At 46.6% G+C, this 15,988-nt stretch overlaps 1 protein-coding gene across 1 annotated transcript; it reads right to left on the reverse strand.

Moving 5' to 3' along the window:
- Positions 1 to 11,475: 11,475 nt before the first annotated feature.
- On the reverse strand, positions 11,476 to 15,988 carry LOC141048550 (E3 ubiquitin/ISG15 ligase TRIM25-like). The gene has a single exon (XM_073544247.1). It carries the CDS (start codon positions 15,975 to 15,977, stop codon positions 14,232 to 14,234), a length of 1,746 nt encoding a protein of 581 aa, XP_073400348.1. The 5' UTR covers positions 15,978 to 15,988; the 3' UTR covers positions 11,476 to 14,231.

The raw sequence follows: 15,988 nt of genomic DNA on the forward strand, positions 1-15,988 counted from the left end.
AGAATGGCGTCCTCTCCGCCCCACAGATTACCTGTGCAGGAACCCTAATAACAGGCAGGTGTGCGGGATAGAGACCCCGAGCTAAAGGCCGGTATATCAGGGGGATGGAATATAGGAATATAGTGCAGAGAGACTGGCAGCCATGAAGATCACAGAGAAGAGACGCGGTTAGAGAACCACAATGTGCCATAATGGACACTATGAGGAAGACGCCATATAGGACAGAAGTGACGGAATGTAATGGCCGAGACGACTCGCTAGTGAGGAGCGGACATAGAGCGCGGTCACTACGGAGTCACATGGGAGCGGAGAGGACGGCGGTCACAAGGGATAAATGCTACAGCTCCTGTATACATGTCTGTGCAGATAATCCACCATTCCAAAAAGTGCACAGCTCAGAAATCTCCCCTAAAGCCTCCGATCCTGACTGACACAATGGCCATCAGCGCTGAATCTCTCCCTTGCATTAAGGCCTCGTTCACACAGTCAGTATTTGGTGAGTTTTTTACCTCAGTATTTGTAGCCAAAACCAGGAGAGGAACAATCAGAGGAAAAGTAAAATAGAAACATTTGCGCCCCTTCTGCATTTATCACCCGCTCCTGGTTTTGGCTACAAATACTGAGGTAAAAAACTCACCAAATACTCAGTGTGTGCACGTGGCCTAAGAACAGTATTCACATACGCCAGGACACTTATATTTGGGCTAGGTGAAGGTGGAGTCCCTTATAAAGCTGCATAGATTATAATGGTTACTTGTTCTATCCATGAACCTCAGATTGTGTGTGGGACGCCCTCTCACCCAGGGCTGTGGGGTACTCGGTACCGGGCCCGGTGGATCTCAATGGAAGTTGTCAGGGTAGCTGTGACCCGGCCCGTGGCCCTGGGCGCCCATTGTAAATGTTCAGTGTGAATGAATGAGTCGTGACGCCACCTGTGGTGTTCGGCAAGCGAGATGTTAGGCCGACGCTGCAGACAGATCCTCTGGGGCAGATGGTGTGGTGCAGCAGTGATGGTATAGCCCTCCACAGGCAGGGCTGCAGTCCCAGGGCAGAGTAGATGTGGGGACACCTTGATGGTGTAGTGTCAAGCGCAGGGGATGTAGCAGTGCCAGGCGGACGGACGCAGGAATGGAGGACACCAGGGCATGTAGTTCCAAAGCTTTACTCACAGTCTGTTGTACAAACAGGTGTCTGCCTCCGTGCCGTGTCCTCCAGGTCAGGGACTCGGTCAGCCTCCAGGTCAGATGGAATACCCCTTTCCAACACTCCGCCAACATGTGCCTTTCTGAACGTCTCCTCTTATAGCGCCTATAAATGAAGTACTCCTAGTACTGAGTTACACTGGAGATCCTCCTGTCCGATGTTCCTATAAACTCTACTTGTACGGCAGACAGCTGTAGCCTGCTTCGGGGACTCCTTACTACCAAGTCCCGGCTCACTATCCAGTTGCTGTTGTGCCCCCAAGTCAGAGGCGTATCCAGGGGGGGGCAGCCGGGGCAGTTGCCCCGGGCGCAGCCAGCAGGGGGCGCAGTCGGGCCGCCTAATGCAGCGGCCCGCAGTGTCTCCCCCCCGGCGGCTGCGTTCTGCCGCTCCCCATCCTGTGAGTCGGCTGTTCTCTGTGACGGCTATCAAGCTGACAGCCGGCGCAGAGAAGGAGGCCGCGCCGGCTCCCAGGCAGCAATTGTACTGGCGTCTATACAGACGCCTGTACAATTGAAGCTCAGACCGCCGGGTCAGAGCGACATCAGCAGCGTGATCATGTCATGTGATCACGCTGCTGACGTCACTCCCCGGCGCCCAGAGCAAACGCTGGTGGTAAGTGTGCTCCTCTGTGGAGCTGAAGAACCACCGAAGATGGGAGATGGGGGGCGTGTTAATGAGAGGGGGGGTTATTGAGTGGGGATGGGGGTTAATGAGTGTGGGGGTTAATGAGTGGGGGGTTAATGAGTGGAGATGGGGTTTAATGTGGGGATGGGGGTTATTGAGTGGAGATGGGAGTTAAAGTGTGGGGGTTAATGTGGGGGTGGGGGTTAAAGTGTGGGGGTTAATGAGTGGGGGTTAATGAGTGGAGATGGGGTTTAATGTGGGGATGGGGGTTATTGAGTGGAGATGGGGGTTAATGTGGGGATGGGGGTTAATGAGTGGAGATGGGGGTTAAAGTGTGGGGGTTAATGTGGGGATGGGGTTAATGAGTGGAGATGGGGGTTAAAGTGTGGGGCTTAATGTGGGGATGGGGTTAATGAGTGGGGGGGTTAATGTGTAGGGGTTAAAGTGTTGGGGTTAATGTGGGGATGGGGGTTAATGAGTGGGGGGTTAATGAGTGAAGATGGGGGTTAATGAGTGTGGGGGTTAATGTGTGGATGGGGGTTAATAAGTGGGGGGGTTAATGAGTGGAGATGGGGGGTTTAGTGAGTGGAGATGGGGTTAATGTGTAGGGGGGTTAATGTATGGGGGTTAATGAGTGGAGATGGGGTTAATTAGTGGGAATGGGGGTTAATGAGTGGGGATGGGGGTTAATGAGTGGAGGAGTTAATGAGTGGGGATGGGGGTTAATGAGTGGGGGTACATAATGTGTGGGGGGATTTGGGAGTAGGGACGAGGGATTAATGAGTGGGGATGGGGGATACTTAATGTGTGGGGGGATTTGGGAGTAGGGATGAGGGATTATTGAGTGGGGATGGGGGATACTTAATGTGTGGGGGGATTTGGAGTGGGGATGGGGGTACTTAATGTGTGTGGTGGATTTGGGATGGGGGATTTGGAGTGGGGATGGTATTTAACGTGTGTGGGGAGATTTGAGGACACAAAATGAAGAGTATGTATGAGGGCATATATGAGGAAGCAGTATGGGGGATGGGTGCAGACAGTAAGGGGTGCAGACAGTAAGGGGTGCGAACGGGTGAATGTATGTGGACACAGTATGGGGAGTGAGGGTGATGGCATGTGTGCAGACACAGTATGGGGAGTCAGGGATATGTGTGAGCAGACAGTATAGAGAGTGAGGGGGTAAATATATGAGGAGACAGTATGAGGAGGGAGGGGAATAGTGTGAGGAAACAGTATATTGCAGATATTTGTATTTAGGAGCATTATAATGACACTTCTATCTTTAAGGGGATCGTGTGGAGATTTGCTGCAGAAGACCGGAGAAGATGGAAGTCTACAGAGACGGCTGTGAATGAGAAAACTCATCATGGGGTCTGGACAAGAAGAAAAGGAGAACGACTCCAGAGACGTCATCTATAAGGTACCTGGATGTAAATGTTATTTGTGATACTGACTAATTCTCTTGTTTTTATTTGTTAGGAGCATTACAGGGGTTGTCGAGGTTTGTGCTGAGTCTGCAGACATTCTATGTGACTGCAGACTTCTGAATTCTCACAGTGCTCACTGAACGCTGTCAGGATTCTCTCGTGCCGGTAATTTACATCCATGCGGTCACATGCTGACTAGACATGTGTGGCTTCACTCAATGAAAATGCACGGAGCGAGGCCGGGCACGTCTAGTCGGAATGTGGCCAGAAGTATATAAATCACATACTTGTGCTGACTGTATATCGGCAAGGGAGAATCCTAAAAGTGTGCAGTGCATTCGTTGTGAGAATTCAGAAGCTGCAATGTCAGGATTCAGCTCTGCAGGTTCCAGTGTCATCACATGGACACTTCACTCATATGCGATTTTCATAGTTATGGTCTTGTGACAACGAGCTTCTCTTCCTGCTTTCAGTTTTTTACTGAACATTGAGAAGATTAGGGAGAGCAGCTCGTGGGTACATGGCTAACTGTGCAAGTCGCATATGTACTTGGGGGGGGCGCCGAACCAAATTCTTGCTCCGGGTGCCAGAAAGCCTAGATACGCCTCTGCCCCAAGTCTTGTGTGGGAATAAAGTGGTCACTACTTCTATTCCTCCAGTGTCTGCTGCAGGACCATTAGTATCCATACAACCTCGGAGACCGGGCCCCGGCCTTGCGCTTAGAACTTCTAGGAAGGGTTCTCTTCTCACCCACATCCTCTGTTCTCTTTTACTCCTCACGTTCCGTACTAATCCTTTCTTTCTATGGAGAATCAGGCTTTCAGTCTATGCTGCTCTCTCTTTCTCTCTTTCCCGTGCCAGCAGACTCAGATCACTGGGATCTGCTGCAGCACTTCCATCCATCTATCCCTCTCTCCGGGGATCTTCTTCTCTCTCCAACCAACTACTGACTACGCTCACTCAAACTCTTCCCACTCCTTGAAATGTAATCTAACTCCACCCACCTCCCAGCACGTTTCGTGTTCCAAGCAGGGAGCCACCAATGAGTGCTTTGCTATTCTCCAAGTAGGGAGCCGCCGAAGGTGCTTTGCTACACTACTCTATTGTGTGGGATGCAGGTGTTGGAGTGTGGTCAGGAGTCTCCACCTCACCTGGATGGTGGGGCACTACACCTCAGGAGGAGGTGCAGTACCTCTGTGGCAACTGAGCCTCAGGGGCACCACATGTGCGGGGTGAAAAACCAAGTCAGAATGAGTCAAATATAGCATGCCAAAACCACCAGGAAAAATATGCTTTTTTCTGCAGTTTCTTTTCTGCTGAGAGATCACGTTTTTGCTGCAGAAAAAAAGCTGAAAAAACACCTAGTGTGAATGTACCCTTATAACTACCCTCCATGTAAACACCAGGACTTGTTATCTCCAAAGTATGACTGGCGCCTCCTCCTGTCTCTGCTGTTTCTAGACGATTCTGTGTTATTTCTGTCCAGGTCGCAGTTTTCAGGTCGTCTGATATAAGGAGATTATTAGCAGCCGTGTTTACATCCAGTAATATGTCTGCAGGATCCTGAACATAGAAGATCACATTTATATCTCTTATCATAGCAGATAATGTGTGTGATATGTGTGAGACCAGCTCCGCACCCCGATCACCTCCATCATGTCCTCCTGTGTCCTCATCACCTCCATCATGTCCCCCTGTGTCCTCATCACCTCCATCATGTCCCTCTGTGTCCTCATCACCTCCATCATGTCCCCCTGTGTCCTCATCACCTCCATCTGTCCTCATCACCTCCATCATGTCCCTCTGTGTCCTCATCACCTCCATCACCTCCATCATGTCCCCTTGTGTCCTCATCACCTCCATCATGTCCCTCTGTGTCCTCATCACCTCCATCATGTCCCCTTGTGTCCTCATCACCTCCATCATGTCCCTCTGTGTCCTCATCACCTCCATCATGTCCCCTTGTGTCCTCATCACCTCCATCATGTCCCCATCTGTCCTCATCACCTCCATCATGTCCCCCTGTGTCCTCATCACCTCCATCATGTTCCCATCTGTCCTCATCACCTTCATCATGTCCCTCTGTGTCCTCATCACCTCCATCATGTCCCCCTGTGTCCTCATCACCTCCATCTGTCCTCATCACCTCCATCATGTTCCCATCTGTCCTCATCACCTCCATCACGTCCCCGTGTCCTCATCACCTCCATCATGTCCTCCTGTGTCCTCATCACCTCCATCATGTCCCCTTGTGTCCTCATCACCTCCATCACCTCCATCATGTCCCCTTGTGTCCTCATCACCTCCATCACCTCCATCATGTCCCCATCTGTCCTCATCACCTCCATCATGTCCCCATCTGTCCTCATCACCTCCATCACGTCCCCGTGTCCTCATCACCTCCATCACGTCCTCCTGTGTCCTCATCACCTCCATCACGTCCTCCTGTGTCCTCATCACCTCCATCATGTTCCCTTGTGTCCTCATCACCTCTATCACGTCCTCCTGTGTCCTCATCACCTCCATCACGTCCTCCTGTGTCCTCATCACCTCCATCATGTTCCCTTGTGTCCTCATCACCTCTATCACGTCCTCCTGTGTCCTCATCACCTCCATCATGTTCCCCTGTGTCCTCATCACCTCCATCATGTCTTCCTGTGTACTCATCACCTCCATCATGTCCCCATCTGTCCTCATCACCTCCATCACGTCCTCCTGTGTCCTCATCACCTCCATCACGTCCTCCTGTGTCCTCATCACCTCCATCATGTCCCCCTGTGTCCTCATCACCTCCATCATGTCCCCCTGTGTCCTCATCACCTCCATCATGTCTTCCTGTGTACTCATCACCTCCATCATGTCCCCATCTGTCCTCATCACCTCCATCACGTCCTCCTGTGTCCTCATCACCTCCATCATGTCCCCCTGTGTCTTCCTCACCTCCATCATGTCCTCCTGTGTCCTCATCACCTCCATCATGTCTTCCTGTGTACTCATCACCTCCATCATGTCCCCATCTGTCCTCATCACCTCCATCATGTCCCCCTGTGTCCTCATCACCTCCATCATGTCCCTGTGTCTTCCTCACCTCCATCATATTGTGTAATGTACCAGCTGTGTTTCAGGCGTTTTGTTAATTATATCTTACAGGATCTCCAATACGTTTCCTTGGTTGTGTATTTGGAAGATATCCTGATATTCTCCCCTGACCTTGTATTCCACAGGCCGCACATCCATCTTCTGCCAAAGAACTTATTTGCCAAATTGTCCAAATGTGTCTAGAAAAAACCCTCCTTGCCATTCTTTGGCTACACTGTCTGCAATCTAAGTCTTGAAATGGATCCAGAGAAGGTCTCTTCAGTTCTATCGTGGCCCCCTTCTCAAGGTCTACGTGCCATCCAGAGTTTCATGGGGTTTCAACCAATTTCTGCAGGCAATTTATCATGCACTTTTTGTCACTTATAGCACCTCTCTCCGCCTTAACCAAGAAATGGGCCAATAACAGAGACTGGTTGGAGTCGGCATTGTCAAACCTCCAGCATTTGAAATAGACCATTTCCGTTGGAGCAAAATTATACTATTGGGGACCGTGAGCATCTATCTATCAAGACAGCGATGGTTATTATTGAGGCAGTGCCTGTCCTTTTAAAGGACATTCCTCCTGGCAAGACCTTTGTTCCCTCTTCTAGAAGTAAGAACATTTTGTCCTGGGGGCATGAGTCCAAGTTTTCCAAGCTGATTTTTTGCCGCTTTTGATGGCCCTTGATAGTCAAGGTTGACTTTTTGTAGCCTCTTGTTCACAATTCGCCAGAAATATGTCTTCCAGGGATAATCCTGCTGGTCTCCTCCAGCCTCTACCGGTTCCTTTTGATCCCTGGCAACATATCGCTATGGATTTCATCATGGATCTGCCCCTGTCCGAGGATTGTAACACCATCTGTGTCATGGTGGATCGGTTCTCTATGATTCATTTCATACCTCTGGTCTGTTTCCCCTCGCTCCTAAGCTAGCCACGCAGTTCTTCCAGCATGTATTTAATCTCCAAAGTCTCCCTCTCCACATAATGTGACGTACAGAATTGAGCTCCCGGCGAGCCTACGAATCCCCAATTCCCTCCATATCTTTCTCCTTAAACCTGTAGCCCTTAACCATTTCCCAAGCCACTTACTCCGACCTTTACACTTGTTCCCGAGGGTCCCTTGGAAGTGTTTGAGGTAAAAGACATTCTGGACTCCAAGAAGGTGCGGAGGAGGTCCTTTTATTTAGTTGATTGGAGGAGTGTCAGTCCTGCGGATAGGACTTGGGAGCCTGCCGACCATATTTACGCCCTCTGGCATTCTTGAGCGGCTTCTCCGCTGGGCTGGCTTAGAGAAGTGGGGACTTTAGGGGACTGTACTGTCACGGTGATAACCTGTATGCCTCCTCTGCGCTGCCCCACTCACCATGGTCATTGGGTGGCACAGACCTCACATCAGAACTGTTTGCTGAGCTTCGTTTAATGCTGCACTGCTGCGAAAGCATGGTGATTCCATCTGGCCTTTGGGGGGGCATGGACAGTCTCTGCAGGAATTTAACTGTGTTGTGTTCTGCAGTGATCTGGCTCCCTGGCCTATCCCATGCGAGCAGGCTCTCTATAAACCAGCCCCTCCCATCACATTCTGAATTGCAGTAGGGTCATCTGCTGGTGGGGTTCCATGCTACCCTGATTGCTGATGTGGCTTGCATCCATAGGTGGGACCCCGGCAGCTGCGCGTCCAGGCTGTGACTCACTACCCCTTCATCAGGGCTTGGGTGATGGACTTGCTCCACATCCTAATGCAACAGTTCAGTGACTATTTGCCGCCTGTTTCTGCCAATGAAGTCAATCTGTCTCATCGTACAGATGGCAGAAAGATCCACCTTCTTCTGGTTGTACCAGGCCTCCCAAACTGTAGTCATGATTGCCAAACAAAAGATAGAACAGAAAAACAAGAAAAGGGGAGGGTTGTAACTGATAGATGTACAGTAATGTCCCACGTGTACCTAAACACACAAGTCCAGTCCTCAAAACTCTTCACAGAATCCTCTCAAGGGCCGTGCAAGATTTTAGTGACTGGAATGATTGCTTAAATTAGATCACTAATGCTCTATATCCCACCAATTTTCAAGGAAGAACAGCCAGGGCACCCCACAGATATCCTCCTGCTGTTTCCAGATTGTCATGAGCCAACACTCTGCCGCCTGCAATTGTCAAGACAGTTAAGGCCTGTTTCACACATCCGTATTTCAGATCAGTTGTAATCCGCGAAAATGGCGGAAAAGGGATCCGTCGGCGGATTGACAGCAACGTGTGGCACCGGACCGTTGTATTTACGGATGAGAGAGAGAGAGAATTTTAGCAGCTCCCGAGACAGCATTTCAGGGTTAAAACTGCTCCCGGCTTTCACTTTTCGGGCATGCGCAGTTAAAAATAGCGGACCGTCAACCAAAAAAAAGTTGCAGTGTCCGTCTGGTCCGCCCAGGAGCCGCTAAAATTCTCACGGACCTGTCAAATAACGGACCCAACGGATGACCATCAGTCAAGATCCGCAAATCAATGGGGGAAAAAACGGATCCGCCCCTTTTTTGGCAGATCCGTTTTTTTATAAAATTGGCGGATTTTGACTGATGACCAAAAACGGATGTGTGAAACAGGCCTAAGCAATTGGCTGACGATTGATGAACAAGATCGCACCTGGCTTTCCTGCTATGCCGGATATTGGGGAACTCACAGTGAGCATATGATATGTACACATCTACTTATAATTCCAAGCTCCGCAATAACCAACGAAAAACTAAATGCCATCACCAATCATTTATACAGGCCGAATGGACACCCATTATAGGTAGCATATGGCTTCAGTGATTTGGTTTATAGAGCAAGAGTAAAAAAAACTATTACATTTTATATATTTAATCTGAAAGTAGTCAGTGTTTATAAACATATGCAAAAGATGGTACAAAATGGGAACAAAACCATACAGCATATACAATTATATAAAAAAAGGGTAACAAAAGAAAAATAGTAAACCTGATTTTATTACATAAAGGTTACACCCACATACCTCCCATTGGTGAGCTCATAGGGGGACTGTCATGGGATGTGGCTAGGTCTTTAGAAAATCATGAGATCCCCAATTTTCAGGATATCTTTGCCCCTGGAGGTCCCAGGCGAGAGATATCAATGGCATACAGTCATATGTAAAAGTTTGGGCACTCCTATTAATGTTAACCTTTTTTCTTTATAACAATTTTGGTTTTTGCACCAGCTATTTCAGTTTCATATATCTAATAACTGATGGACTCAGTTATAGTTCTGGATTCAAATGAGGTTTATTGTACTAACAGAAAATGTGCAATCTGCATTTAAACAAAATTTGACCGGTGCAAAAGTATGGGCACCCTTATCATTTTCTTGATTTGAACACTCCTAACTACTTTTTACTGACTTCCTGAAGCACTAAATTGGTTTTGTAACCTCATTGAGCTTTGAACTTCATAGCCAGGTGTATCAAATCATGAGAAAAGGTATTTAAGGTGGCCACTTGCAGGTAGTTCTCCTATTTGATTCTCCTATGAAGAGTGGCATCATGGGCTCCTCAAAACAACTCTCAAATGATCTGAAAACAAAGATTATTCAACATAGCTTTTCAGGGGAAGGATACAAAAAGTTGTCTCAGAGATTTAACCTGTCAGTTTCCACTGTGAGGAACATAGTAAGGAAATGGAAGAACACAGGTACAGTTCTTGTTAAGCCCAGAAGTGGCAGGCCAAGAAAAATATCAGAAAGGCAGAGAAGAAGAATGGTGAGAACAGTCAAGGACAATCCACAGACCACCTCCAAAGACCTGCAGCATCATCTTGCTGCAGATGGGTCACTGTGCATCGGTCAACAATACAGCGCACTTTACACAAGGAGACGCTGTATGGGAGAGTGATGCGAAAGAAGCCGTTTCTGCAAGCACGCCACAAACAGAGTCGCCTGAGGTATGCAAAAGCACATTTGGACAAGCCAGTTACATTTTGGAAGAAGGTCCTGTGGACTGATGAAACAAAGATTGAGTTGTTTGGTCTTACAAAAAGGCGTTATGCATGCGCTGTATTGTTGACCGATGCACAGTGACACCATCTGCAGCAAGATGATGCTGCAGGTCTTTGGAGGTGGTCTGTGGATTGTCCTTGACTGTTCTCACCATTCTTCTCTGCCTTTCTGATATTTTTCTTGGCCTGCCACTTCTGGGCTTAACAAGAACTGTACCTGTGTTCTTCCATCTCCTTACTATGTTCCTCACAGTGGAAACTAACAGGTTAAATCTCTGAGACAACTTTTTGTATCCTTCCCCTGAAAAGCTATGCTGAATAATTTTTGTTTTCAGATCATTTGAGAGTTGTTTTGAGGAGCCCATGATGCCACTCTTCATAGGAGAATCAAATAGGAGAACTACTTGCAAGTGGCCACCTTAAATACCTTTTCTCATGATTTGATACACCTGGCTATGAAGTTCAAAGCTCAATGAGGTTACAAAACCAATTTAGTGCTTCAGGAAGTCAGTAAAAAGTAGTTAGGAGTGTTCAAATCAAGAAAATGATAAGGGTGCCCATACTTTTGCACCGGTCAAATTTTGTTTAAATGCAGATTGCACATTTTCTGTTAGTACAATAAACCTCATTTGAATCCAGAAATATAACTGAGTCCATCAGTTATTAGATATATGAAACTGAAATAGCTGTTGCAAAAACCAAAATTGTTATAAAGAAAAAAGGTTAACATTAATAGGGGTGCCCAAACTTTTACATATGACTGTATTTCTTATCATGATTGTACCTTTTCATAGATAGGAAACATGGCATTTATAATGTTAACCCTCTGTTCAATCTTAATTCGGGGCTGATAGGCAGGTCACACAGTGATGCAAGTGATTGCATTATGTTAGCCATGACGCCAAAAATATGTCTCTCATAATTACAGGACCTATGCCTGCCCCTTGAATATACGAATCCAAGACTTGGTGGCTGCACCCTACCATGTTCACGGCAGGATGTCTTAGTTCAATAGAGATTGGAATGAAGTGCGAGCTCTTCATCACTTCCCCAGTTATGATTAATTCAATATGTTCAATATGAGGGTGACAAGTCTCCTCTTAAGAGATGGCTTTATGGAATTCATCTATGACATATAATAAAATAAAAGCACAGAGGAAAATGAGAAGAAGCAAAACTTTTTAATTACGTAAAATATATGAAAATGCAATTTTACTTTACAGGATATGTTTGCATGAAGTTCCGGGCCCCAAGGCTGAGGCTGCACTACTGAGAAATGATGATGACGAGACAGAAATGTGTTCAGTCCATCGGCACAACAATAAGGCTGTGTGCACACGTTGCATTTTTGCGGCATTTTCCCGCTGCGGAATCGCCGCGAAAACGCCAAAAAAACCATCCCATGCAATCCTATGGGATTCCGCAATGCTATGCTAATGCTGTGGATTTTTCCACTGTGGAATCGCATAGCGGAAAAATACGCAGCATGCTCATTCATTTTGCGGAATCGCGGCGATTCCGCACCCATAGGAATGCATTGATCCGCTTACTTTCCGCATGTGGCTGTGCACACCATGCGGGAAGTGAGCGCTTCATGTGTGGATGGTACCCAGGGCCTGGAGGAGGGGAGACTGTCCCCCGGGCCCTAGGTACCATAATCCTGTAAAATATAGAATAAAAATAAAAAATTGTTATTCTCACCTTCCGACAGCCCGCGGAGTCCTTCCCGCCTCTCACCACGCTCCCGGTATCTTCCGGTCCCAGTAATACTTTGCGCGAATGACCGTGATGACGTCGCGCTCTCGCGAGAGTGACGTCATCTCAGGTCCTTCATGCAAAGCATAACTGGGATCGGATGATGCTGGGAGCGCCGCAGAGCAGATCGGGGGCTGTCGGAATGTGAGAATAACATTATTTTTCATTTTTTTAATTATTTTAACATCCTACCTATCACATTCCAAGCGATGCATTCCGCAAGCGAAAAAGGCTTGAAAAACGTTTGTTTTCCGTGGGAAAAACGCATGCGTTTTACCCGCGGCCGGAGTGCGGAAGTGTTGCGGAAATTTCTGCAGCATTTCTGCAACGTGGGTACATAGCCTAACCGGTTTCTGACAGGGCAGCATTGTTTTCTCTTGTATGTGCCTGATACATGTGACCTTATATTATATTGATATAGTCTAATGAACCTTGTGATCTAGGAAAATGACACTTAAAGTGGATCTGTAACCAGTTACATTATGTCATACCTTAGACCTGATGAGGCTGGTGTACATTTGTAATGTTTCCTGAAGCTCCATTACGGCCCTGACATTTATCATTGCTTTTGCCCCTTTTTTTCTGGAGTGAAACTAATCGTGACCTTTTCTTTACTTGCACCTTCATTCAGTTAACTTTACTTGTTTTTTTATGTGGTTTTTTATTTCTTAGAATTCTGGACGTAGTTTTGATTATCCAAATTTTCAAGCCAAATTCATCATTTACAACTTTTCCAAACGTCACAGATTAGTTTCGCAGTTCTGCTCCAGCACCTTAGTACAAAACCTTTTATTTTTTTTTTTATGTAGTTGAAGATTAATGTGCAGAATTTTTAAAAGAAGGTGTGACTTGTTACTTTAAAAAGTAAAAAAAAAAAAAAAAAAATTGAGTATTTTCGATTTTACACAAAAATTCATCAACCCACGTACAACGGATGAAGAATGTGATGCGAGAAATGGCAATAAATTCTAAAAGAAAACAAAAAAAAAGATTTTTGGATGAAGAGAAATGTTTGCCCCTTCATCCAGGAGAACAATTGCGAGATCAGACCCTGATGCTGGTGAGAGGTGCGGGATCACAATCTCCGCTCTGGCTCATCCCCAAGGTGTTGGAAGGGGTTGAAGTCGGGCTCTCATCTCAACCTCCTCCCGTTGTAGTTGAGTGGACCCGTTACTCATTGGAGGCCATTCCTCAATCCTTGCGCCATTGGGAGGAGGAATCTGATTCCTTCTACTTTTACTTTGCCCACGTTTTTATAAATATTCCCTTTACATCACTTGATAATTGGCTTACTTTACCCAATATTTTAGAGACCACTTATAATTTTTTGCTTAACAAAATTTATCTAAAACTTAAATATCGGCTAGCCAGGCTGATGTTTAGGAAGAGAAAGCAAAATTGTTGAGTATTTAGAATTTTTAGTTCTTTCCTATTTTTCATGTGGAGCAAAATTCTGAAGTGATTAGAATCTGGTGTAAATATAATAATGAACGTCCATCAATGAGGGTCACACCCGAGCGGGTCCTAAAACAAATAGAAAATAGTTGTTGTTCCGCAAACACTTTGCTTTTGTGATCAGGACAATGAAATTTTGAAATTTTGTCTGTTTTCGAGAAAATTCACAATTCGTATTCAATACTTAGTAGTCTTCTAGAATATTGTTGAACTACTAGAATGGTGCAGAAGTTTCTACAGTGTGTACCGGAGAGGTCACCCTGCGGACGGCGCTCAGTAATTCTGCTACATAGAGCATCACCTCTATGTAGCAGAGGCGATCGAGCTCTCACAGCTTCTAGCCTCCCATGGAGACTATTGAAGCATGCCAAAAGTAAAAAAAAATGTTTTTAAAAAATATGAACAAACAAACACATAAGTTCAAATCCCCCCTTTCGCCCCATTCAAAATAAAACAATAAAAATAATCAAACATACACATATTAGGTATCGCCGCGTTCAGAATCGCCTGATCTATCAATAAAAAAGAGGATTAACCTGATCGCTAAACAGCGTAGCAACAAAAAAGTCAAAATTTCCTATTTTTGACACAATAAATGCAAAATTTTTCTGGCCTGTGGCCATAAAATCAAAGTTTGTGCTGAATGTAGTCATTTTTCCATAGTGTTCAACCATAAGAGGTTGAAATATTACACTTCGAAGCAAGGAACTAAAACTGTGCTAAGCTAAGAGACCCCCCTTCATACTTTGGCGATTGTGTTCCTCTTCTGCTGCTCCCTGATATTTCTACAGAACCATCACATACATATAACGCAGCATGTAGAGGCTCGGAGAAGGCGGCAGTGAAGGTGTGTAAGTGTCTGATGGGGTCACACAGCTCATAAAAGGACAGCTGCCCGGCCTCATAATCCAGACAGATCCTGACCCCATCACTGGAGATCTGGTGAGGTAACGGGATCACTTTACTGTCATGTATCACTGAATACTCAGTATTATACCCGAACCCTCTATATAAACACCAGGACTTGTGACTATTTCCAATGTATGACTGGCGCCCCCTCCTGTCTATACTGGGGTAACACATCCCCACACTCCACAGTCCTGACCTCCTGCCCTCCACATTCCAGTAATGTCGTCCTGAGGTAAATCTCCTCCCGCTCATCACCTGATAATCCCAGAATCTCTCTGCTGTTTCTGGACGATTCTGTGTTATTCTTGTCCAGGTCGCAGTTTTCAGGTCGTCTGATATAAGGAGATTATTAGCAGCCGTGTTTACATCCAGTAATATGTCTGCAGGATCCTGAACATGGAAGATCACATTTATACCTCTTATCATAGCAGATAATGTGTGTGATATGTGTGAGATCAGCTCCGCACCCCGATCACCTCCATCATGTCCTCCTGTGGCCTCATCACCTCCATCATGTCCTCCTGTGTCCTCATCACCTCCATCATGTCCTCCTGTGTCCTCATCACCTCCATCATGTCCTCCTGTGTCCTCATCACCTCCATCATGTCCTCCTGTGTCCTCATCACCTCCCTCTTCCTCAGGATCACACAGGTCACCAATGTCTGGATCCTGTAGGACAGTCAGTGGATCCGTCATGTTACACAGCTCCTCAATGTGTCTCATCTTCCTGGACAGCTCGTCCTTCTTTATTTCCAGCTTCTGGATCACATGTGACAGTGACACCTGCTTTTCCCACCTGGAGATCTCACTCAGGACCTTCTTCTCCAGGTCGTCCACCCGTCTCCTGATGTCTATAAACAGGGCAGTGACTCTCTCGGCTTCTCTAGATGCTTGTTGTTGAGCTTTTCTCCTCTGCTCCTTCAGATTCTGTACTATTCTCTCAATTTTCTCTCTGTTTGTGATCAGTTTCTGCAGAACATCTCTAAATTTCTCCTTTTTCACAAAGGTCTCATCCAGAGACTCCAGTTTATGGCCACTGTGCTCTCCAGTCAGACAGCAGGACGCACATATACAAGCAGCATCCTCAGTGCAGTAATATTCCAGGATCTTCTTATGGACAGAACATTTCCTGGTCTCCAGAGAAGTGCTGGGATCAGTGAGGACGTGTTCTGCTCCTTTACTGTGAATTCTCAGGTGATTATCACACAGAGAAGCCTCGCAGTGTAGACAGGATCTAACAGCAGGTACAGGAGAGTCCACACAGTAAGTGCAGCGGATCCCGGTGATCTCCTCCTGAGGTGGATGAGTAGACCGGACATTCTCCACCACATTACACAACGTTATGTTCTTCTTCAGTGTCGGCCGCTCCTGAAACCCTTCTCTACATTCAGGACAGGAATAAACTCCAGACACATCCTGAGTATTCAGGACCTGATCAATACAGTCCCGGCAGAAGTTGTGTCCACATCTCAGGGTTACAGGATCTGTATACGGGGTCAGACAGGTGGAACATTCCAGCTCCTTTTCAAGACCTGCAGACGCCATCGCTGACAGCA

This window comes from Dendrobates tinctorius, unplaced genomic scaffold, assembly GCF_039654945.1.
Source record: "Dendrobates tinctorius isolate UK_male_01 unplaced genomic scaffold, ASM3965494v1 ptg000136l, whole genome shotgun sequence".
Classification (NCBI taxonomy): Eukaryota; Metazoa; Chordata; class Amphibia; order Anura; family Dendrobatidae; genus Dendrobates; species Dendrobates tinctorius.